The sequence below is a fragment of the Oreochromis niloticus genome, linkage group LG10, assembly GCF_001858045.2.
Source record: "Oreochromis niloticus isolate F11D_XX linkage group LG10, O_niloticus_UMD_NMBU, whole genome shotgun sequence".
Lineage (NCBI taxonomy): Eukaryota > Metazoa > Chordata > Actinopteri > Cichliformes > Cichlidae > Oreochromis > Oreochromis niloticus.
The window spans coordinates 6,912,060-6,934,096 of NC_031975.2; the positions used below are offsets into that span (position 1 = coordinate 6,912,060).

At 41.2% G+C, this 22,037-nt stretch overlaps 1 protein-coding gene across 2 annotated transcripts; it reads left to right on the top strand.

Annotated features, from left to right (window-relative positions):
* The first annotated feature begins 2,354 nt into the window (after positions 1–2,354).
* On the top strand, positions 2,355–13,395 carry ywhag1 (3-monooxygenase/tryptophan 5-monooxygenase activation protein, gamma polypeptide 1). Of its 2 annotated transcripts, none has more exons than XM_003456151.4 (2): positions 2,355–2,627; positions 11,278–13,395. In XM_003456151.4, exons 1-2 carry the CDS (start codon positions 2,541–2,543, stop codon positions 11,932–11,934), a joined length of 744 nt encoding a protein of 247 aa, XP_003456199.1. In that variant the 5' UTR covers positions 2,355–2,540; the 3' UTR covers positions 11,935–13,395. The 2 variants fall into 2 exon arrangements, with proteins under 2 accessions (XP_003456199.1, XP_025766558.1); XM_025910773.1 differs by lacking the exon at positions 2,355–2,627 and adding an exon at positions 9,703–9,830.
* The last annotated feature ends 8,642 nt before the right edge of the window (positions 13,396–22,037 follow it).

The following is a 22,037-nucleotide window of genomic DNA, read 5'->3' on the forward strand; positions in this document are numbered from 1 at the left end:
CATGGAATCCCATAACCAAATGGCTGACATAGTATACAGGAACATCTGTGGTGAGTATGGCCTGGAAGTCTCGAGGTCAAAATGGAATATGCCTCCTAGGGTGATTGACAATGACCAAGTTAAGATCCAGTGGGACTTTCAGATACAGACGTACAAACTGGGGATGGCTTATCAACTGGACATAGTAGTGATGGACAAGTAGAAGGAAATTGCTGTAGTGATAGATCTAGCTATACAAAGCGATAGCAACAGGAAGACAGACTACACGAGACTCAAGAAATACCAAGTACTAGTAAAATACTGCACAGATGCTAAAACAGGGCAAGTGGAGATTTGAAATGATTTTCAAACAGTCTTGAAGGAGTTCCCAGAGATACTGAGCACTTGTTGGCTTTTTTTGCCTTCACTCTGTGGTCCATCTCATCGCAAACCATCTCAACTGGGCTTAGGTCAGGTGACAGTGGAGGCCAGGCCATCTGGCTCAGCACTCCATCACTCTCCTTCTTGGTCAAATAGCCCTTACACAGCCTGGAAGGTCATTGTCCTGTTGAAATATAAACAGTGTTGGGAAGGATACTTTTAAAATGTATTCCACTACAGATTACAGAATACATGCCCCAAAATGTATTTTGTAACGTATTCCGTTACGTTACTCAATGAGAGTAACGTATTCTGAATACTTTGGATTACTTAAAATATTATCATGCTTTTTACAACTACATGAATGTACTATTGCTGTGTGATTTATTACTTTTACTGAAGGTTACTCGCCATAGCAATACCAACTAGATTTTTAAATCTTAATATAAAATGAGTAACAGTAGGGTGGACAATCGGTAAGGCTGCACTTTTTGCAGCGATCTCCTATAGAAAACTATTCCGCGCGTCTATAAAACAGGTCCGCGGCTCCGAACCGTAGTAAAGGGACCTCTGGCTAATACGTCGGGTTCCGTGTCGGCTCATAGCCAAAAACTAGCTTTACTTTGTTGTCTGGGTCAACTTTGCTAGCGAGAGACAGAGAGAGGCGTTGAAAGGCTGCTCCAACGGAACTTATTGTTTCGGAGAAAAACACGACAAAAGTGTACAGCCGAGTCTTAATAGCTTACTTACAACTGGGCTCGCCAGGCACTCTTTTTGACTGCAGTGGTTATTATTATATTTGCATGCTTCCAGCTCCCGTTTCTGCTCGGTGACAGCTCCTACTTCTCCTTTTTCTCCCTCCCTCGCTCACAGACAAATAACGGGTATGGCCGTCCATTCTCCCTGTAGCACGGACTACACTGCCCATGAAGCTACGGTCTTTAGGTCTATGCCTGTAACACTCTGCCTATTGCCTTCATATTAAATCATTTTTGTGAATAATTTTTTAAAATATTTCTTCACGTCATTATGCGGCCGCAAGCAGAGGTGACATGGGCCGCGAGATTGAGACACAGGCATTAGAGCCTCTTAATGTGTGTTTTGTTTGGGGCGTGGAAACCAAAAATAGAGAGGGCATAGCCGAACATATGAAACAGGAAAATACCGCCGTGTAATCCCTTTATTTCAGCAAAGTAACTGTATTCTGAATACCACCTTTTAAAACGGTAACTGTAACGGAATACAGTTACTCATATTTTGTATTTTAAATACGTACATGTATTCCGTTACTCCCCAACACTGTTGATGCAAGCTCATAAGATTGGGGAAACCTGCAGTCAGCTGAGACTGAAGAAGTCACTTGGATGAGTGACGTTTTCTCCCACTGAAATGGTACATCCAGATGAACAAAATCAACTTTTTGGGATCACTTTTATAGATACTGACATTATACAGCTAGTAACCCTGTACACGTGTATGGAGAACATTAGCTGTATATAGGAGTATAATAATATATAATGAAGAAATATTGCGCTGTGTCACACTCTACTTTCTTATTTGACTGCAGGTTAGGTTACTTAAGAAGTGACAAGGTAGAAGGAAGACCCTGGCGCCCTTTTAACCCATTTTGTGTACAATTGAAGACTCTGTGATAAACAGAGTCTTCAATCAGTCTTTTTAGATAATGAAACAAAGCATCTCTATTAGATAGGGAAATTAGATCAATTAGGCCCTTGTTATAGCTGCTTTTGTGTTCTACTGGTAGTTTGCACTTTCTCCAACCTGACAATCAAGCTCTACTTTTGGGATGAAAGATCCATAACAACGATGCACTCTGCATAATAAAAAAATATCATCTATCTTCTTTTCACATTTGCAGTCTGACCAGCCCAAGTGTAGGGCAACGGGCTTCACTGTCAGTTTCTCCAGGCTGCCAGGGTCGTTACATCACTCTGCGAGGACACGCCTTTTTGGGCGGTGACGCAACCAAGGAAAAGCGCTCGGAGGGGGAGGGGTGTCCCGTCGGCAGGCACACAGACAGTAGGCAGCAGCTGCAGCGACAGGACCCGGCGCTGTTACTCTGCACTGAAAACATTCACATTACGATTTTAGCTCCGAAAAACACACACACGCACGGGCAGGTTTAGAAACACTCCACACACGCACGACCTCCTTCTAAAATGGTAGACCGCGAGCAACTGGTGCAGAAAGCCAGGCTGGCCGAGCAGGCAGAGAGGTATGATGATATGGCAGCTTGCATGAAATCGGTAAGTAGGCTTCCTTTGTAATGACCTTTCTCTTCTCTTTGTCATTTTCTGTCATAAGTAACCTCAACAAGCTATCTCTGTGTGTGCGTATGTGTGTGTGTGAGAAAGAGATAAATGTTTCAAGGCTGTACAGACCTAACGGTGGGGCAGGGGACTGTGCCTGTGTGTCACAACACATTTGGGCTTAAGGGGACAAGCCGAGGACAATTGGTGTATGAAACTTATGATAAAAGATCGCATTTGTGAGGAATGCACGTCCGTGAGTATGATAGGGACAGGCTGTAAAAAGATTTGGGCTACATCATTTTGAAGAGCGCCGTAAGGCCCGGGAAGCCTGTGTTCACCGTTCACACAGCAGATATATCAGTGAAATCGATCACATACATCGAGGCTCAGTGAAAATCGGTGATTTACAGTAAATCGGGGAGAGGGGGGTATCGGATGGGTGCTGTAGTGGATTGTGGTCGTCTGAAATGCGGACTGTCTGATCTTGGGGCGGTGCCTTTTGCCAGGCTCCTTCGTAACCGGCCGGGCTCCCCGGTTGTAACAAGAACAGAGAGAGAAATGAGTCGCAGAATGGCGATAAGAAGCCACTGAGTCATCATCTGTCTGAATCAATCATGGCTTCACAATCAAAGGGATCCCGATCGACAGATGCGCATATTGTCTGGGAGCAGAGGACGAGCTGGGTTGGTACCAATGATGATGAGAGTGACATCGCAGCCTGCTCTGGCGGGCGGTCGTGTTCCGGTTTAAACCACATAAAGAGTGTGAAATATCCCCTTTCCCCCCCTCCTCCATCTCGGGCACTGTCTCCTCTGCACATTTGGCGCAGTGAGAAGGGGGTAATGTTGGCTGAAGGTTGGTCGCAAATCGATTTGCGCAGAAGGGGCGCACAGAAGTGTATTCACCTTTCAGACGTGGGTGTCGGTGGACGGACGGCTTTCCAGAATCATCCATTCGGTAGATGTCATATTGCAGCAAATGCACACTCGCGTGAGCGTGATGGAGGCACCCGTGTTCAATCGATGCTCCAGTAGCAACCGCATCCCTGCGTCCTCGACCTCTTACAGCAGGTTCCCCACACAGAGGCGTGCCGCAGCATCTGCCAGGATGCAGCACAGGTCCAACCGTAGTGCACCATTTCACGGGCAGTGCATCTCACAGCATCAGGGCAGTCTGAGCCATCTCACAGAGAAATGGAAGTCAGTGAATGCTGGGTTGACCTGGGCTCCTTTATTTAAAATAACGGCCATAATATATCCTCATGGAGATTATGGCTAGTGTCTTTTTTTGCTCTTAAGGTAAGCGATAAAGAGTTTTCTCGTGTCGTATTTCTACATGATCATAGTCATATCTGTTATGGCCGGTTTCAGTTAACAGAGCTGCTTTCCATTCATGGTCTTCATCTCCAGGAGTCAACTAGTAAGCTGTCAGGGTGTTTAAAAGGCCATGCTGCATGCTGCTCTCCAGGACCGGCCTGTAGTGGCAGTTCCAGAGAGGGGGGCTCCACCCCTTCCCATTTGTGCCGAGTCAGAGAGTGAGAGAACAAGCTGCCCCTCACCCAGCCTGTCTCTCTGCAGCACTGAGCAGTGGGGTGTGTCTGCTGCCTCGCCCATCGTTTGAGGGGAATCCCTTGCCACTGCAGGCATAGCAACCGCCCCGGTGGCAACAGAACCAAATAACCAGAAGGACGGAGCACGACACGGCGTGCGTCCCCAGGAGGATTTGTCACGCTTTAAGCTAAGGAGCTGGGCCCTACCAGAATGAATGATATGGTTTATGGGCTGCTGTTGGGAGTTTTCACCACTGTCTTTAAATTGGATTACAGAACAGCATGTCCCAGCTTCAGTTCTGCTTTCTACAACATGAATAAGTTATTACTTCAATAAATCTAGCTGTTGATCTTTAAGAAATTAACCATATCCAGAGAAGTTTATTTCATTAATTGAACGCTGGAGCAAGAGTTTTAGTGTGACTTACATCCAACTAAAACATCGCCACAAAAACTAACCGAGTCTCCCTAATTTGACAAAAATATGATAATCACAGATAATACAGTAAATCTGTGTTAGCAATTTGACATCTTTTAGGATCTCAGAAATCCTCCTACCAAAAATGATGTAGCTAGATGTTGTCTCTGAAACTATTTTCTTAAATGTTTTAACCTAAGTGCTACCCTGATCCAGAACTACCACACCATGTGGATGTGGCCCGTCAGAGTCACATAGCCGAGACAAAAAAATCTTTAAAACAACACAAATTACAGTTCTTGAGTCATGTTGAAGTCCTCATCGATAACAATATGCTACAAACACACGACACAGTACCCGGTGTTACTCTGCAATGGGCACCTGTGTTTTGTAATAGTGACAAAACCCCTGTTCCACTGAAGTACAGAAGTTTTTCACTGTGCCACACAGTGACTCACACAAAGAACAATATGCAGAGCTGATAAAACTATTACATCATAACACCAATAACATTACTGACATTTAGCCAGTGATGGCTAATCTATTAAAATATTAATTAATAATTGATTAATAGATTACTTAATAGAGATTACACAATGAATGCTACATTTGAGGTAATTTTCTTAACCTGTTTTCATACACGGGAAATATTAATCTCTTTGAGCATTCACTGACTACAAAAGATTATTAAAGTATTAAAAATAGCCCATTTATAGTTATCTGCACAATTAATTTGAAAACCTGCGAAAATGGAGGAACCGTGTATAGAAATGGCCGTAGTTCATAAACTGTTAATGGAAGCAACTGTACTCATAAGACATGCACATCCATTAATGTGGCTGCACGAAGCCTGAGCCCTGTGTTGCTTTCTAAGTGATCAGTAAATGTTAATCGGTTTGATTGCCGTCATAACTTTTAAATAGGAAAGCGTCCGCGGTGATCAGACAGACATGAAAGAGATTCAGACTCCGTGAGATTAATGAAAACAGGGCCCATGTCTGAAAGGGGCGTCAATCGCTCTCTCTCCCTCGCTCTGTTTCTTCTGCTTTCTGTTCTTTTTAATTCAGAGAGCCAGCTTCTGTCATGTTCACTAAATGTAAGCGGTGACCATCCTGTTTGGCCCAAAAGTTTTGTAGCTTCAATCAGCTCAGGCGTCATGGTTGCTCAAGTTTATGGACTTATTTGCCTTTTTCTTTTTCATTTTATTTGCAGATTTGCAACGTTGATCCGAAAGACCTTGCCATCTTTTGTTTGAGTTACATAGCAACAGCGGCTAAGAGGCCGGTTTACTGTGTATGAATATATATATCTGTTTATGCAGTACGTGTTTCATAATCCTGAGAAGGCAGGCAGCTAGAGCTGCTGCACTTTAACACACGCATTTAACCAAGTCACCATAGGTCGTTGTACATTGTGTTGACTTGACCCCATTAGTTTGAATAAGCCTCCTCCCTCCACTCCCCCCCAACATAACACACCCTGTTGGTGAGCTTACTTCTTTGTCTTAGGAAGTGCATGGCACAGAGAGCCAAGACTTCCATCATACTTAATAAACTGAGCCCATTATTCCCCATTCAGTGCATTAGCAAAAATATTGTGCTGCAGCTGCTCCATACATTGCGCCTCAGTTTAATATGTAATGACTATAAAAGCTTTTGCTGTTCGATAAACAAATCATGGTTAATAACAGTGGGTGCAAGACAGAGCTCTTCAAAGAGGTTAGGCTGCAAAGCTATTTTTTTCCTCAGAAACAATCACCTGTTAAATTACAGATGTTTTCTATTCAGTATTTTCTGTACCTGCAGCAGTTGTAAGTAATCCTGAAGAACCAAAGATCATGTGGGGGCAAAAATACATTCTGTTTTGTGGGTGGTGAGCACTTTCACTTTGGGATGAGTGCAGAAATACAGCGTGATATACAGTATGTCAAACTGACACGCTGTTATTACGGAACTACCAATATACTGTAAATGAAAGGAGGCTGGTCCATACAGGCAGTAACAGTTCCGCCTTCTGTATTTCTTCAGAGATAATAGAGAGATCAAAATATATAAAGAAAACTAATTGGTTAACGTGACTATTACCGCATTTCAGTATCATTTATAACTTTACAATAACAATAGCAATGACTGTCAATTTAATTTCATTTATATACCACCAAATCACAGCAACATTCACTTTAAGGCACTTTAAATTGTAAGGTAAAGACTATACAAAATAGAGAGAAAATCCTAACAATCAGGCAAACCCCTATGAACAAGCACTTGGCAGCTGTGGGAAGGAAAATCTCCCTTTTAACAGGAAGAAACCTCCAGCCGAGAGGGACAGACATCTGCCATGACACGGGTGGGGGTGAGGTGAGGCAGAGACCAGAGTCATGTGTAATAGAGTAGGTATTTAATTATAAAATTATGAAGCATTTTTCTATTATTTAAAGGATTTTTCTGACTGTTTCCTTTTTCCCCATTTTCTGCTAAATGACCAGCAGTAAGTTACTAATGGTAGCAACAGTTATGTTGTTGCAGCAGCCCTGATGGACTGTTAAAGAAATGGAAGGAAAAGATTTGGACCAAGGTGCTTGTCAGGGAAACTGACGGAGAGCGCCGCTTCTCTGGTATACCTTCAGGCCTCGATCTGTGGCTCCATCACAGCTGTCAAAAATGATATTCCAAAAGTCTGATCTATTTACCGAGGTCAAAAGTATATATTTTTTAAAGTTTTTTTCCCCCTAGTTTTGCCTCTTAATTACAGTCAGTATTTGCAGTAACATAATTATCATTATTATGTACTTGGGTACTTATTACAAAGAGTCTGACTTGTCTAAACAGTGGTAACAAACCATGATAGCACAACTTTCATCTTCACAGAAGGTGTTTTCCCTCAAATACACAGGTATCTGTCCCCCTGGACGTTTTAAAAGGCCAGTCCCTTCGAGACAAAACGTGATTATGTTCTGGATGCTGCCTTCTAGTGACACTTTAAATTCTTCTCCAAAACCCTTAGTGGTTGCTTTTAATCACTGCTTATGTTTTACATTGAATGCAAGTAGAGAGAGGTAACAGGGCACCATTGGTGTATGGTGTATGCCACTACATCCATCCATCCTGGGTTTATACCGGTAAGCCCACAAAATGTTTGTAACTCACCATCTCCTGTTTATCCTCATTTTGTAGTTTTTGCTTCAGGTCTTTGGCATAGAAAGTGTCATGTTCTTATTCTTTTGCTTTCGAGGGTAAGAACGTACTCCGAAACCTCAGTCCAATCATGAACGTACCCACAGTCATCTCGGGACACTCATGGATGGCCTGAAATGAGTTTTGACTCACTGTTGAGTCACAAAGACATTATGAAAAACGCCCACCGTACCTATCTACATACACTATAATCAGGCTTATTTTACAGCATCTCAGAGCTGTTCTCACATTAGCACCAGTGTGTGCAGTTCAACAGCTTCTTATTATCTTGATGTCGACTTTTCCCCACAGACGTGTGACAAATGGAGAGCAGGGACATAAAATGCTAGAGCATCGTAAGGCACGCCTGACACGCCTACCCCAGACCTGTAGTATAAATTTTTTTTTTTCTTCTAAGAGCCATTATTGCTCTAAGAGCTTTCCAGAGTTGTAAAATTGCCTCCTTTTGGTCCGATAAGCCTCCATACACATTAACCAGTTACACAAACCAGACTTCTAGGATCACGTTTCATCACCCGGTGGTTAAAGAGACATGCCACCACCAGGGCAGCGCTGTGTGTTTTCATTCAAAGTTCCTGTTCACCTGAAGGTGTTTATAGTCATCATGTCGGCGTGTTTTTGCTGTTAAACTGTAGAATGAATCTTGTATGGCGACAGAGTCAGTGTCAGTTAGCAACAAAGTTACCAGGCCTATATTTATAATACTGACCAGGAAAGACTTTCTTGCCTGTGTGTGTTTGTGTGTTCTGAATTTATGGAAACTAGATGTGTAACCTGTCTAGGTTACAAATGATGATCATCATCATAGTGATGGCAAATGTCATATTTGTAGAAGAATTACTGAAGTTGTGTCTTTACTGCTTCAACAACCTGATAGGGGTTATTTGTTGGGGATTTAATGGCCCTGAAATGTATGAAGACTTTGGAAAGACGACAGGCCAGCCCTATTAGCACCAATAATGCTATCAAAGAGGAATGTTATTCTCTAGTAATTCCACACCATGATCATGCGTCTTTTGTCACCTTTGAACACCTGAGAAGACTGGCAGTTTCATCCCGTAGATACATTTTATTTATATTTTTATTTGATAAGCCATTACTCTGTAATAATGGGCATGTGTATGTGTGCTAGTACCCAATTAAGCCAATTTTTTCCTTCACTTTTGGTTATGCTGTGTGTTGCCTGTTCTGTGACTATAACAAAGAAGCCCCAAATTACATTAATTAGTGTTTGGCATCCCTCCATCCTAGTCCGTAGCCTACATATTTCTTATTCCCATTTTTCTTATTCCTTTTGCATGATCGATTCTTTTTGTGTGATATAGCTGGATACAAACATTAGCCATAATTATGGAAAAAAAAATTGTCATATGCAGGAACATAGTAACAAAGAGCTACTTGACGCTCCCTCGTCACTATTACTACTGAGACCCCTCCCACCACCTCCACTTCTTAGCACCAGGCTCTTTGTGGCTAAATTGGCTAACCTTATTCACCCTGCCAATGACATCAGGTGGTCCATGGCGCCTTTGTGTTTGCCTGCTTGAAAGAGGGTCAGAAGGGGGGGTTGTCACATCAGGTTAGGGGAGTTATGAGGGAGAGCAAATGAGCAAAGGAAAACACAGAAGTAAGGCATGGGGTAACAGGGAAAATGGGAATCTGTGGGAAACCTTAGATTGCAAGCCATTAAAATGGAAATGGAAGGTTTGGGCTTCAAGTTAGAACCCAGATTCTACTTGGGCCCAACATCCTCATCGCCCCACAGCTCTCTCTGTGATATTAACAGCCACACGGAGAGTTGTCAAAGAGGAAGTTATCGATTGTTCTGCCTGGCCTTTGTTTGCATTAACACGCAGTTGTTTGGGACTTTGACTGCCTTGTGTAAGGACGAGTCACGAGAGAGCAGGCGCGATTGATGAGCTTTATGGGTAGACAGAGCTCCATTGTCATCCCCACATCCCAGCTTCCGTCAGGGCTTTCTGATCACTGTGCAGCCTCCTGAAACAAAGACAGCCATGTTTGTACAGATGGATTGGGTAGGCCTTGTTTTTCTGACTTCTCTGCTGCTCCAGCACTGACCCGCTCTTGCTGGTTGCATTCACTGTTGGTCAGATACTTGTATACGCTAATTGTAAATTAATGGGATGAAGAAGAGTGTCGAGGGTGTGTTAAGGAAGGACTGATGGGCAGAAGGCATAAGAACAGGGAAAGCTTTCTCCTGTTCTTATAAGTAGGATCATTATGTTACTCTCTATCCTTTTATTGTTTCCCTGTCTTTATTCTTTCACAGTACAGAGGTCTCAATTATGACAATTGTAATGTTTGTCCTGTGTAGAAACACTCCTTAGCAAACAAGATTACACCTGTAAAGCTCTGCTAGTGGAACAATTGCATACTGATGTTTAGCTTTGCCATAAAAACGTAAAGCTTGACGCTATGATGGCACAATAAAACAGGATGAGAGATTATTAAAATAGCATGAAACGCTAATGGAACGCAAAGTTATTGTTATTCCGAGCAAGGCTGGGTTACATCACTTCAATTCAGGCTTATTTATATATTTATCTGCCCTGCTGACTTAAATTGATATTTAAAGTGCTCTGCACATTGTTTTGTTTGTTTGTAACTGTTTCATCTGATGTAATGGGAGAAAGGAAGGTTTATGGGGCTGTCCAGAATCCTTTGGTCAGCGTTAATGTGTTCAGTAAACCAGTCGCCGTCCTCTGACCCTTCATGAAACAATTACTTAACGTTTTGTTTTAACCGTTTTTACTCATCGTTAACATGCTGTAGCTTTCACTACATCATCAACCATTGCAGCATGGGCAGCATGCTGCAATGGTTGCCTTAAAAGTTGGTACAGAAAAGACACTAGTAGTCCAAAGAAATTTCTCTACAACTATGAGTGTTAAAATACACAAAATCTGTCTGAGGTTTCCCTATTTGTATGCATAGAAGTCCCATCAGTTGTATGGTGACCAATGTGGTGTTCAGTAAAGGCATTGTGAAGGCCTGCTCACTGTGATTGGTCACTGCCCCGCTGCTTTGTTACGCTCACGAAACTGTTCTGTGCTGAAAAAGAAAGTAACAACAGGCTTTATATTTAGGAAAGGTCTGTAAAGATGCCTCAGCTGCACAGTCTCTGTGGGATATAAAGGATTAAATCCTCCAGCCAGACACAGGCCTGTCAAAACCAAACAAAACCAGCTTTCAGAGCTGCTGATAGCCAATGAGCAGTTACCTCACAGGGTGATGTCACATGCTGGAGGCGTGGCTTCACTTGCTAAATGCAGCGGCTGTAGTATTGGGGTGTAGTTGGTGGGCTCAGTCTGAACTCGGCACTTCCTGGCATCTTGTGACTGTTTTAGTTTGACAAGTGAACAAATAATCAAGTTTTTTACTGTTAAAATTATATCAGCTGTTAAGTCATCTTCATATACTTGAAAAAAATCCATCAACGCATTTTCCTTCTTGCTTTTCCAGGTCACAGAGCTGAATGAAGCACTATCCAACGAGGAGCGGAACCTCCTCTCTGTGGCCTATAAGAATGTAGTTGGGGCAAGGCGTTCATCCTGGCGCGTCATCTCCAGCATTGAGCAGAAGACATCGGCTGACGGCAATGAGAAGAAGATTGAGATGGTGCGGGCCTACCGGGAAAAGATCGAGAAGGAGCTGGAGTCCGTCTGCCAAGATGTGCTCAACCTCCTCGACAACTACCTGATCAAGAACTGCAACGAGACGCAGCATGAGAGCAAAGTGTTCTACCTGAAGATGAAGGGCGACTACTACCGCTACCTGGCCGAGGTTGCCACGGGGGAGAAGAGAGCCTCGGTGGTGGAGTCCTCTGAGAAGTCCTACAGCGAGGCCCACGAGATCAGCAAGGAGCACATGCAGCCGACCCACCCCATCCGCCTGGGCCTGGCTCTTAACTACTCTGTCTTCTACTACGAGATCCAGAACGCCCCAGAGCAGGCGTGCCACCTGGCCAAGACCGCTTTCGACGACGCCATTGCCGAGCTGGATACTCTCAACGAGGACTCCTACAAAGACTCCACTCTCATCATGCAGCTGCTACGAGACAACTTGACGCTCTGGACGAGCGACCAGCAGGACGACGAGGGAGGAGAGGGCAACAACTAAGGAGTCTAGAACCTCATTCTGCCAAAACAACACAAACACGCGCGCTCACAAATGATGACAAAATAATAATAATAATAGTTAAAATGTTCTTAGAAATTTAAAACAAAAAAAGAGGGAGGGTGGGTTGGGGAGGGGGCGGTGGAACCTCGGCGGCCTATTGAAGCCGATGGTTGCTGACGCGGCTGCAGTTCTTTATTTTTCCACAGATTTAAAGTGAAAAAAAAAAGTAGGCAGATGAAGGAATTTTAGTTTCAGAAATAACCTACAGTTAAAGAAAAAAGAACCCCCTCCTTGATAGCCTCTGCAGCATTTGCCAAAATACCACTTTTAGATGCAAGAGGTATGCCATTGATCACAGTGTGACCATCAGGTAATGATACCTTCATACTGGCAGAGATTGGTCTCATCGTGCAAATGAAGTTGAGCTGTCTTGCTATATTTGGCGAGGGAGGAGCATTCAGAAAATTCAGTTTCGATGTTTGAGCAGCAGGAAAAATGAAGTAACCTTGAATGTCACAGCCTTTCTTGGTGAAAGAAAGGGAGGGGGAGAGAGAGTGAGAGAGAGGAGCGAGCAGGTGGGTTGGGAGATGAAGACGAGCTGTTTTGGGAGTGTCGAACTTCATCGCGTAAAAACGTACTGACATCTTTAGTTGCACCGCCCGGGCCCATGGTTGTTGAGTGAAAAGCAGGTTGTCTCTGTTATTGATAACAAACAACAACAAAAACTTTTTTTTTGTTTGCTTATGTCAGGTATGTGTCCTGCTCAGTCACACAGTCATACTGTAACTAAAACTACAGATTCATAAAGTAAACTTAGTGCAGCTTGTCCCTCTCATGTGCTGATGTGCTTTATTGAATAAATTAACTGTTTTTGGACACCCAATTCTTATTGTCAGTATTGTCGTTACTACTTCTATCGGCTCCTTTATTTCTGAGGAAACTATTTGATCGAGATAGCGAAAAATACCATAAATTTTCACCTTTAGGTAATGCTGTCTTCGAAACAATTGGCAGGGTCTGATCTGAAACGTCACCTGGAACCGAGCATGATCTGTGGACAGAGAGCACATGCACTGTTAAAGTGGAAGCTGTAAAAGCAGACGTGAGGTTTGTGGGTTTACTTTGTCTTCAGTTTCTTCTTGGTCTAGAAAATGCACTTGATTATTATACTGTTTCTTCAGTGTAAGATGATAACTGCTCCAATAGTCTCCATAATACAATCTTGTGCATGCTGGTGATGTATTTATACAGTAGCTTCAATTTATTAACTTACTGTAGATGTTATGCATTCATATGAACATGGAATTACTAGACCTTAATCGGATTATTTTCTATTTATTTCTTTTTATTGCGATTGTTAGTTAGACACATTTTAATCTGTGTTTTCTTTACTCCATTTGCTGAAGTACGCTATACCAAAACAGTGATTGTTAACAATAAATTGATCTGTTATGGACATCACTATGGTGATATGCAATTCTTGGCAAGGGGGACTAAAAGCAGAAGGCAAATTAGCTTATGATGTTTAGCCACTGACCAGCACAACACAGGCCGATGGATTCATGTTTCATTGAGGAGACACCGCATATTTGGAAGCTTAGCAAAATTAGGTCATAGAGAATGTTTTTTTTTTTTTTTTTTTTTTTTTTTTTTTTTTTTTTTTTTTTGAGCCAAAATTCAATTCAGTTTCATTTAAATAGCACCAAATCACGATAACTGTTGCTTCAAAACCCTACAAAATACAGAGAAAACCCCAACAAGCGACAGTGGGGAGAAAAAACTCCCTTTTAACAGGAAGAAACCTCCATCAGAACCAGGCTCAGAGACAGGCAGCCATCTGCTGCGACTGGGTGGGAGCTTAAGGGGAAGGAGACAGGATAAAAGACACACTGTGGAAGAGAGCCAGAAATTAATAATAACTAGCAGAGCGGACACCTAGCAAACGGGTACCAGCTCCAGCTGAATAACTGTTGTTAAATTGGCCATTTTAACTTGGGACTCTATGCTGATTGACTCACTCTTAGAGACAGCCTCAAGTGGCTGCAGTTTTGGCCACTCTAGCGTTACCTTCATTTTTCATTCAGCAACCCTGAATTACACAAGCGGAAGAAGAATGACAGATGAATTTATAGGGTCTGTCTCTAGAGGCGTCTTTTTTCATTGGTTTTTTTGGTTTTATAGAGCCAAGTGGTGACAGCACCCATGGTCCTCAGTGCATAGCACTTTCATGCTACATTATTATTGCTTTTAACTGAAAGCAGTTCAGCTTTTGGAGCTCCACTTTCCTAGCCAATGTCGCTGTCGTTAGAATGTCAACACTTAAATACGGTGAAGTTGAAACTTTGAACAAGATACTGTTTGCAACCTAGCAACAATGAACACTTGAGAATATCTCAGAAATTTCTGAGGACACCTATAATATTAATGACTGACTCTTCAAACTTCAGAATCTTTACAAAATTACATAATTCTTTAGCCCACACATATCTGAGAATACAGCTCCAAGAAAGTATTAGATGTATTGGTACTGATCCTGGTTTCCTGGTATGAAACACAACACAGCCCAGCAGAAGTCTTTTCCCCTGAGTTGATTGTACAGACGTTGGTGTGTCTGCAATGAGATACCTCAATTATTTTATAGGCTGGGTTCTCAAATTTACTTGTGAGCGATTTTAGGCTTTTTGTGATATAGTCCATGTTGCTCAGTGCTTGTCTAGGTTCACTACAGATATCTAATGTGAACTGTACTGATCAACCCAGTTATTTTACAGATAAAGTGCAAACAATTCATGCTAATCAGACCTACAAATAGTAGATAATCCACAGTATGGACTCGCATACACACATATCTACAGTATCTACAGCGAGGACATTGGGATGTCATTCGGACTGGATATGTGTGGTCAAATGGTTGAAAAGAGAGGGAAGGTGATCTGGACTGAAGGGGTGGAGTTGTCAGAAGGGAGAATAGCAGATGTGCAGGAGGGCTAAAAGTACTTGGCTATCCCACAGGCCATTGAGAATCATGATAAAGATGCACGAAGGTCAGTCACAGCCAGATACTTCCAGAAGGTAAGACGGGTGCTGCGAGGCTAGCTGAACAGTAGGAAAAAGATGCAAGCCATTAAAACACAGGCCCTAATAGTCATCAGTTACCCAGCTGGAAAAATAATCCAGCCACAGGAGGACATAGATGCCACTGATTTCGAGACACAAAACCTCCTCACAATGCACAGAGGTCTCTATCCAAAGTCCAGCACCCTGAGGCTCTATGAGCAATGGAAAAAAGAAAAGGTGAGGGTTAGTTTTAGAGCCAAAATCCAGGATGATAAATGGAGCATTCAAAACACATCAGGAAGATGAGCTGCTTCAAGAATGCCTTGGGCAGGTGAAGATAGACATTGATGAAAAAAGGGAACCAACATACACAATTAAGCTTCTGCTTAGGAGGTGCCATCAACACGTAGAGGAAGCGCAGATATCAAGACATGCTACCAGTAGCTAAAAAGGCTGGCTTAAAGGACAAAGCAGAGGCTCCGATCATGGCAGCACAAGAACAGGCCCTTCAAGCTGTCACAGCATACAATGAGAAGTACTACCAAGTGGCTGGGATAGTTTACAAAAACATCCGTGCCGCATATGGACTAGACGTCCCCAAGTCCCGATGGGAGATCTTCTGTTAGAGGTCCAGACAGACAAGCGGCTGTCCCAACCAATAAGAGATAGTGGTGGTTGATATTTCCCACACCCATAAACCTAAACTTCTCTGTACTCTGTTTTATACTGCCGACACTTTATTCAGTTTATTCACTTACAGTTACTTATTCACTTATTCAGTCACTTTAATTTTAAAACTGTGTATATACTGTATATTCTGTGTATTTATTATCTCATTCTTATTGCCTGTTTATACCCTGTCCTTATCTTTAACATCATGCTGCTCTGTTGTATCTTAATTGCCCCTTGGGGATAAATAAAGTCTCTCTGATTCTGATTCTGATAAGAGCAGAAGACCACAGACATTGGTACACATAATACCAATGTCAGTATAAGTTTCTAATCATTAACAAAACACTGAGTGAACAAGAAAACTGCTCATTTATGCAACATTGTTGTGTCCAGGATTTTTTTTCCCCCTGCAGGTAAGTTGGCTGATATATCACATTCTTTCTCTCTGTCTTCTGTCTCTCCAAAAGACTCTCCTCATTAATCTGACGATGTCAATCTGACGGGAAACAGTGCTAATCAAGAATGGCAATTTGTCAAATTAACATCTTCAGTCACGTAAGGAGAGGTAATTATTGGAAACAGCTGGTGAGTGCTAATTGGTCAGAAGGCAATCAACACCGGCAAAATCCTACACTGTTGCTGTGGAGAAGAAAAAGCACCCCACCTGTTCATCAGTGCACTAATCTGAGGTCCACACACCTGATGACAAGATCATTCATTTAGTATAGCATCATTAACCAAGTCTGGGGTTTTTTTTTCTGTTGCTGAAATGCACATTAGATTTAGAGCATGAAAAGACTACTGCTGGGTTATAATGCAGAGTGAGTTTTATTGTACTCTCCATCCTAATTAAATGATTCATAGACCTGTCTTGTCATGATCTACACAAAGGAGCAATGAACTGGTTTCCTTTTCAAGATTATGTCACAGATTTTCTCAGACATTGGAGAAACCAAAATTTTACTAGTCTAGATGCTTATTTTGTAGTCTACAAAGACAAAGCTGTTACACTAATACCACAGGATCTACACTATTTAAAAGATGAAAAGCTGTTGGACATGAATATTTATGATTTATGCTGTTAATGCTGGCCTACAGTAAATCTAATATTCATGTTGTGAGAAATTACTGCTGCCAAACCCTACAGTGATCCATGGGTGCTACTCTTGATTGTATCTTATCAATGCTGGACTTTGGTCCATATGTCTATCATAATAACATGTCAGTGTGTACACCTTAATAATGAACTCATTGTATTGGGCCACATCTGTGATGATGATAGCTGAATGGAATAGAATAGAATAGAATAGAATAGAATAGAATAGAATAGCTCTTTATCTTTGTCATTGTTGCAAAAACAAAGAAAGGCAGTATGGCATCTCTCCATGTGTGTGAAATAAGTAAGTATTTACACAATAACACAGACAAATTTACATTTACACAAGAAAGATATGTACAAGTTATACATACACCCATGCATGCCTGACGCAGTTTCCTGAGAAAGTACAGCCTTTGTTGTGCTTTCCCTACCTGGTGGGGAAATGTTTGTGGACCAGGTAAGGTCAGCCGAGATGTGGACTCCGAGGAACTTAAAGCTTTCTACCCTTTCTACCTCCTCCCCACCAATGTAGAGGGTGGAGTGCTCAGATCACTTTGTTCTTCTGAAGTCGATTACCATCTCTTTGGTCTTGGTTGTGTTCAGATGCTGGTTGTTGTTTTCACACCATTGCTTCAGATGCTGAACCTCCTCTATGTAGGCTGATTCACTGTTGTTGTCAATCTGACTGATTTATTGTCATCAGTGTAAAGCCTTTTTATTGTAGATTGTATGAAGCTGATGTCTTATAGTTTTGGTAAGCTACTGTAAAGATTCTGCCAGTGACCTATTGGTGCTTGTCTTTTTTTTCTCGTCCAGTTTAAACTTTTTTTTTCTAAATATTCTACCCACTGTATGATATCCAGCTGCATTATTACTAAACTAATATTCACACACTAACAATATTAAAATAGTAAACTCATGTGCTTAGCATTTACATTTTAGCAGAGTTAGCAGCACTTCTAACAGTAACAAGTAGAAGCTTTGTTTTTTTTTCTTGTTATAAAGGATGGCTGTAACCAGGGCTTAAAATGTACCGGAATGGACCACTAACCACATCATGTTAATTTTTTCATGCAGTCATGGTGACAATGACTGATCATGACTGATGACTGATCACATGATTATCTAGCAACCACTGGAAAAATGAATATTCTTTAACCAGATGTGTGTGGTTCCTGGAGGCTGATGGCTACAAATCATTCATATTCATATTCATCATATTTATGTGGTCATAGTCTGAATAGAAGTGATGGACTTAATTATGAACACCATCCAGCTACATTTTTATTTTTATTTAGAAGGCAAACTTTTTCCATTTCTAGTTTGCATTGCAGTTTTTCAAGTTTTATTACAGCTGGACTAGTAATTGGAGAGTATTTGCAAGAAGCATGAAAAGCTACAATCAGGCATGGAAATCTACAACTAAAGCAATTACTAGGAACACTAGGAAGTTTTTTGGTTCAGCACCTTCTTAACCAATTTCACCCAGCAAAATAACATCCCAGAACCACAGCTGGGGATACACATTTTTCCCAGTGGTTGTATCATATCCAATATAGCAGACAGCACTCAAGCAATGCGCGCAAAAAAACCCTCAATAGTCATGCATTTTACTGCAGAATCTGTTCATTTTGACTGTGTCGCAGTCTGACAGTCAGACTTCTAGTAAATGCCTGAACATACTTCCTTAGTAAAAAGAAAATGACATCCCAAACCTAAACACTTCCCCTTTTCCTTCTCATTCCTGTGATGTGTTCATGGTACACATCTAAATAAAGTTGAGTTTCAGAAGAGAAGTGAGCATAAAGGTAACATTATCTTAAGTTATGTTTTTGTGAAACATCCTGAAATCAAAGTATACTAATCTTGTGTTGCATTCAAAAGTTGCATGAAAATATAGTACGAGGCAGTTTAATGCCCTATGCTGAACTGGTACAGAGCAGGTTGTGATACTGGTGGCCAGTTAGATCAAAGGTAGCAGACAATAATTTTTTGTTTAAGTTTATGAAGCTGGTTAGATTCAATTCTACGGTTTATGTTGACTTTATGCACCTCAAACATGGTCCTTTCACCTCATCTCAGTTTTTTTTATATAGCCCCAAATCACAAGAACAATTACTTCAAGATACTTTATAATAGACCCTATAATACTACAAAGAAAAACCCAACAATCAGATGACCCCATAAAAGCAAGTACTTGGCTACAGTGGAAAGGTAAAACTCCCTTTCAACAGGAAGAAACCTAGAACTAGAACCAGGCTCAGGGGGGAAGAGCCATCTGCTGTGACCGGGTTGGAGGTGAGGGGAAGGAGAAAGGACAAATAAGGTGAGATTAATTATTGGAGCGGAAAGTTTACAGAGAGCTAGCATCTGCATTTAACAGAAACTATGTTAGTATTCAGAAATACAGTTCTGGTAATATTTGTTGCACAGATTCTCTACTGAATATATTTACAGTATGTGTGTCATACACATTATATAATAACATCTCTGTCCCCTCTTCAGTCTGTCAGTCCAGTCAGCGGCCCTGAAGCTAACAGCTCTTCATATCCTTGCACTATCCTGGTTGAAAAACTGGATAGCTCCTGGATTGATGGGGATTGGCACGAATAATTCAGGCCTTTTTTAAAATGGAAGGAAATTGTGAATCATGGAATAGGAAAAGTTGCAATACTGCGTGGGTTGGAGAGCAGTGCCTCATCTCAAGTCAGTGTTGGGTTTCATGAATGAAGAACACTGTGTAGCAGATACAAGGACATATGTTGCTGCATACATAGAGGATATATGCAAATATACAGAAAACATATATAGAAATAGTTTACATCAAGATTAAGACAGCTGATAAGCAGGTGTCCATAGCATAAGAAAAAAAAGAAAGAAACATCAGTTCATGTCTGCTGTCAAATCTGTGTAACTATACAGCATGCTGAAGACTTAGTGCATAGCACAGCATTCTACAAATAGATCTCCCCTGCAGCTTTGGAGTTAAGAGTAGAGTTAGTATGTGGATTAGTGAGCTTGCATACAACATGGATGACAACATGGAAGGTGACAGGGAGGAAGAAAAAGAAGTGATGAAAACCACTAGATACTCCGAATGTCACTAGTTGTAGTGCTGCAGCTTTCCATTCACTCTGCATTGGCTCACAGTTAAATGGAAAGAGATGAGCATTAACACAACTGCATGTAGCACTGGAAAAGTGTTCGTTGATGGCCTGCTTCCACTACCTAACTCCTGACTGTGTCCATTTTCCTGCTTAGATAATGTCTGAGTCTACACCCTTAAGATGAAGTCTGATTTAAATCTTCTCTATCACACATTTGGACACTTTTCTCACTGGTTTTGCTGAAGGTGTCTCACACCAAATCACATCATATCTGGCAATGCCACATGAAAGGAGATATAAGAACAATGTTATATAACTCAATGGATGCAAATCAGAGACCCTCAAAATTGAAGTATTTAAGTTGCAAACTAACCTTAAAGTCAGTTCAATACACTATTAATTGATGCAATAAAATTAATATTTGTGGGGGTTTTCACAGCTGTTCAAAAACTGTATTCTGGGACCAGATATAAACTGCTTGTCTGTCAGTGTTTAAGAAGTGAATAAGCGTTTCAGGAGGTTTCTGATCATAATCTTCTTGCTGTGAAGTGGCTGTACTAATCTGTTTGTAGCAGTCAAAGAAAATCTATTTTTCAAAGTTAACTATGGCATGATCACAATCACCAAATACTATGATTTAAACACTATAAATATATTCAGGTCCATATTAATATTTACAATTTATTCATTTATTTATTTTTTTTATTAAAGCTAGCTAAAAGTCTGCAGTTCAATCACATCTTGATTGATTTAAAACCCCACAGTGGTGGTTTACAGGGGCAAAAATACACCTCTGCCAACGTCCAGATACTTACGGGTTATGGGATACGTTCTGGTTCCATTTCTGTTGGCCAAGTTTTACTTATATGTAAGTAATTAGCCTATAAAGCTAAATAAAATGTATCTAGGGTCCCTTCTACTTCACATGTTTTCAATGGTCTCTGGTCAGCACGTTACATGAATTTCTTCCTGTATGGATGCAGCTTTATGCCCATATTCTTTCTGTCTGTGTCTCAGATACTAAGTTAGCTGCACACGATCAGGTTGTTGAGGATGTAATGAGTTTGATTGGTTTGATCTGTACAGTTTAAAAAAAAGGTACATTTTGGCCCCAACTGAAAGTTTGACCTCATGATGGTGCCAGATGATAAGACATCCAAAACAACAACAACACAACCAGTCCTTCTTGAAACAATTTGCATATTAGCACTTTGACGGCCACCGCTATAGATTAATAAATTATACTGACTGCCTTTTTGACTTCAGCAGGCTCGGTAAATTTTCATTTCACTGTAGGATACAAGCCTGGTGCAATGGTTATAAATGACCTTGTTCAGTCAACAGAATAGAGCAAATCTCCATGAATTATATATCCATTTGGCAATGAATAATTCATTAGAGACGTTTTGTATGATGGAATTATGCAATTTGGGAATTATGACACATTTCAGTGCAGATGCACAGCTGAAAAGATGGCTACGTTTCTCTGTACATATAACACCTAGGTCGCAGCAACATCACTTTTACTCTGACTCCACACATATGGGTGGTATCTGCTGAAGTTCACGTGACTGTGATTCATTAAAAAAAAAAAGAAAAGAATTTTATATACGGTCACGGTTTGCAGATTATGAATAATATACTAAGTCCTTATCACTTTAAATCTTTCAGTGACTGACCTAATGGGGGTACTGTAAAAAAAAAGTTGAAGTAATGTTTTATTCACCTAAAATATGTTACAATTTTGATGAAACCTGGCCCACTGTGTTACTGTGTGGAGGGATCAGACAGTCACATGGGGGTGCTGTTGTTAAATATAGAATCATTACAGTCCTTTGTGAAGAGCTGCTTGCATTCCTGGGGACTGGTGACCATGGGATGAATAGTTTGGCATCAGGTATCACAACAGCAACAAAAACTCTATCAAACACAAATGAACAGCAGGGACTCTGTATGTTGTGTGTTCTTTATTTCCTGTTTGCATGGCTTAAATCAGTCTGTTTCCGTCCACACAACAGCAAAATCACAAACAGTCCTCTTTCTTTACTCAGAGCTTTGGTGTGTATGTGGATACTGTCCTGGGATGTCCTGGGAAGCCTCCAATAGTTGTCACATTTGCTGCTATTACATTCTGTGTTGATGTTTGAAGAGGCAGCATAAAGCCCTGT

Coding starts and splice junctions, on each gene's coding strand:
- ywhag1 (XM_003456151.4), top strand. CDS start 2,541: ATGGTAGACCGCGAGCAACTGGTGCAGAAAGCCAGGCTGGCCGAGCAG. Junction 2,628..11,277: donor TGGCAGCTTGCATGAAATCG/GTAAGTAGGCTT, acceptor TTGCTTTTCCAG/GTCACAGAGCTGAATGAAGC.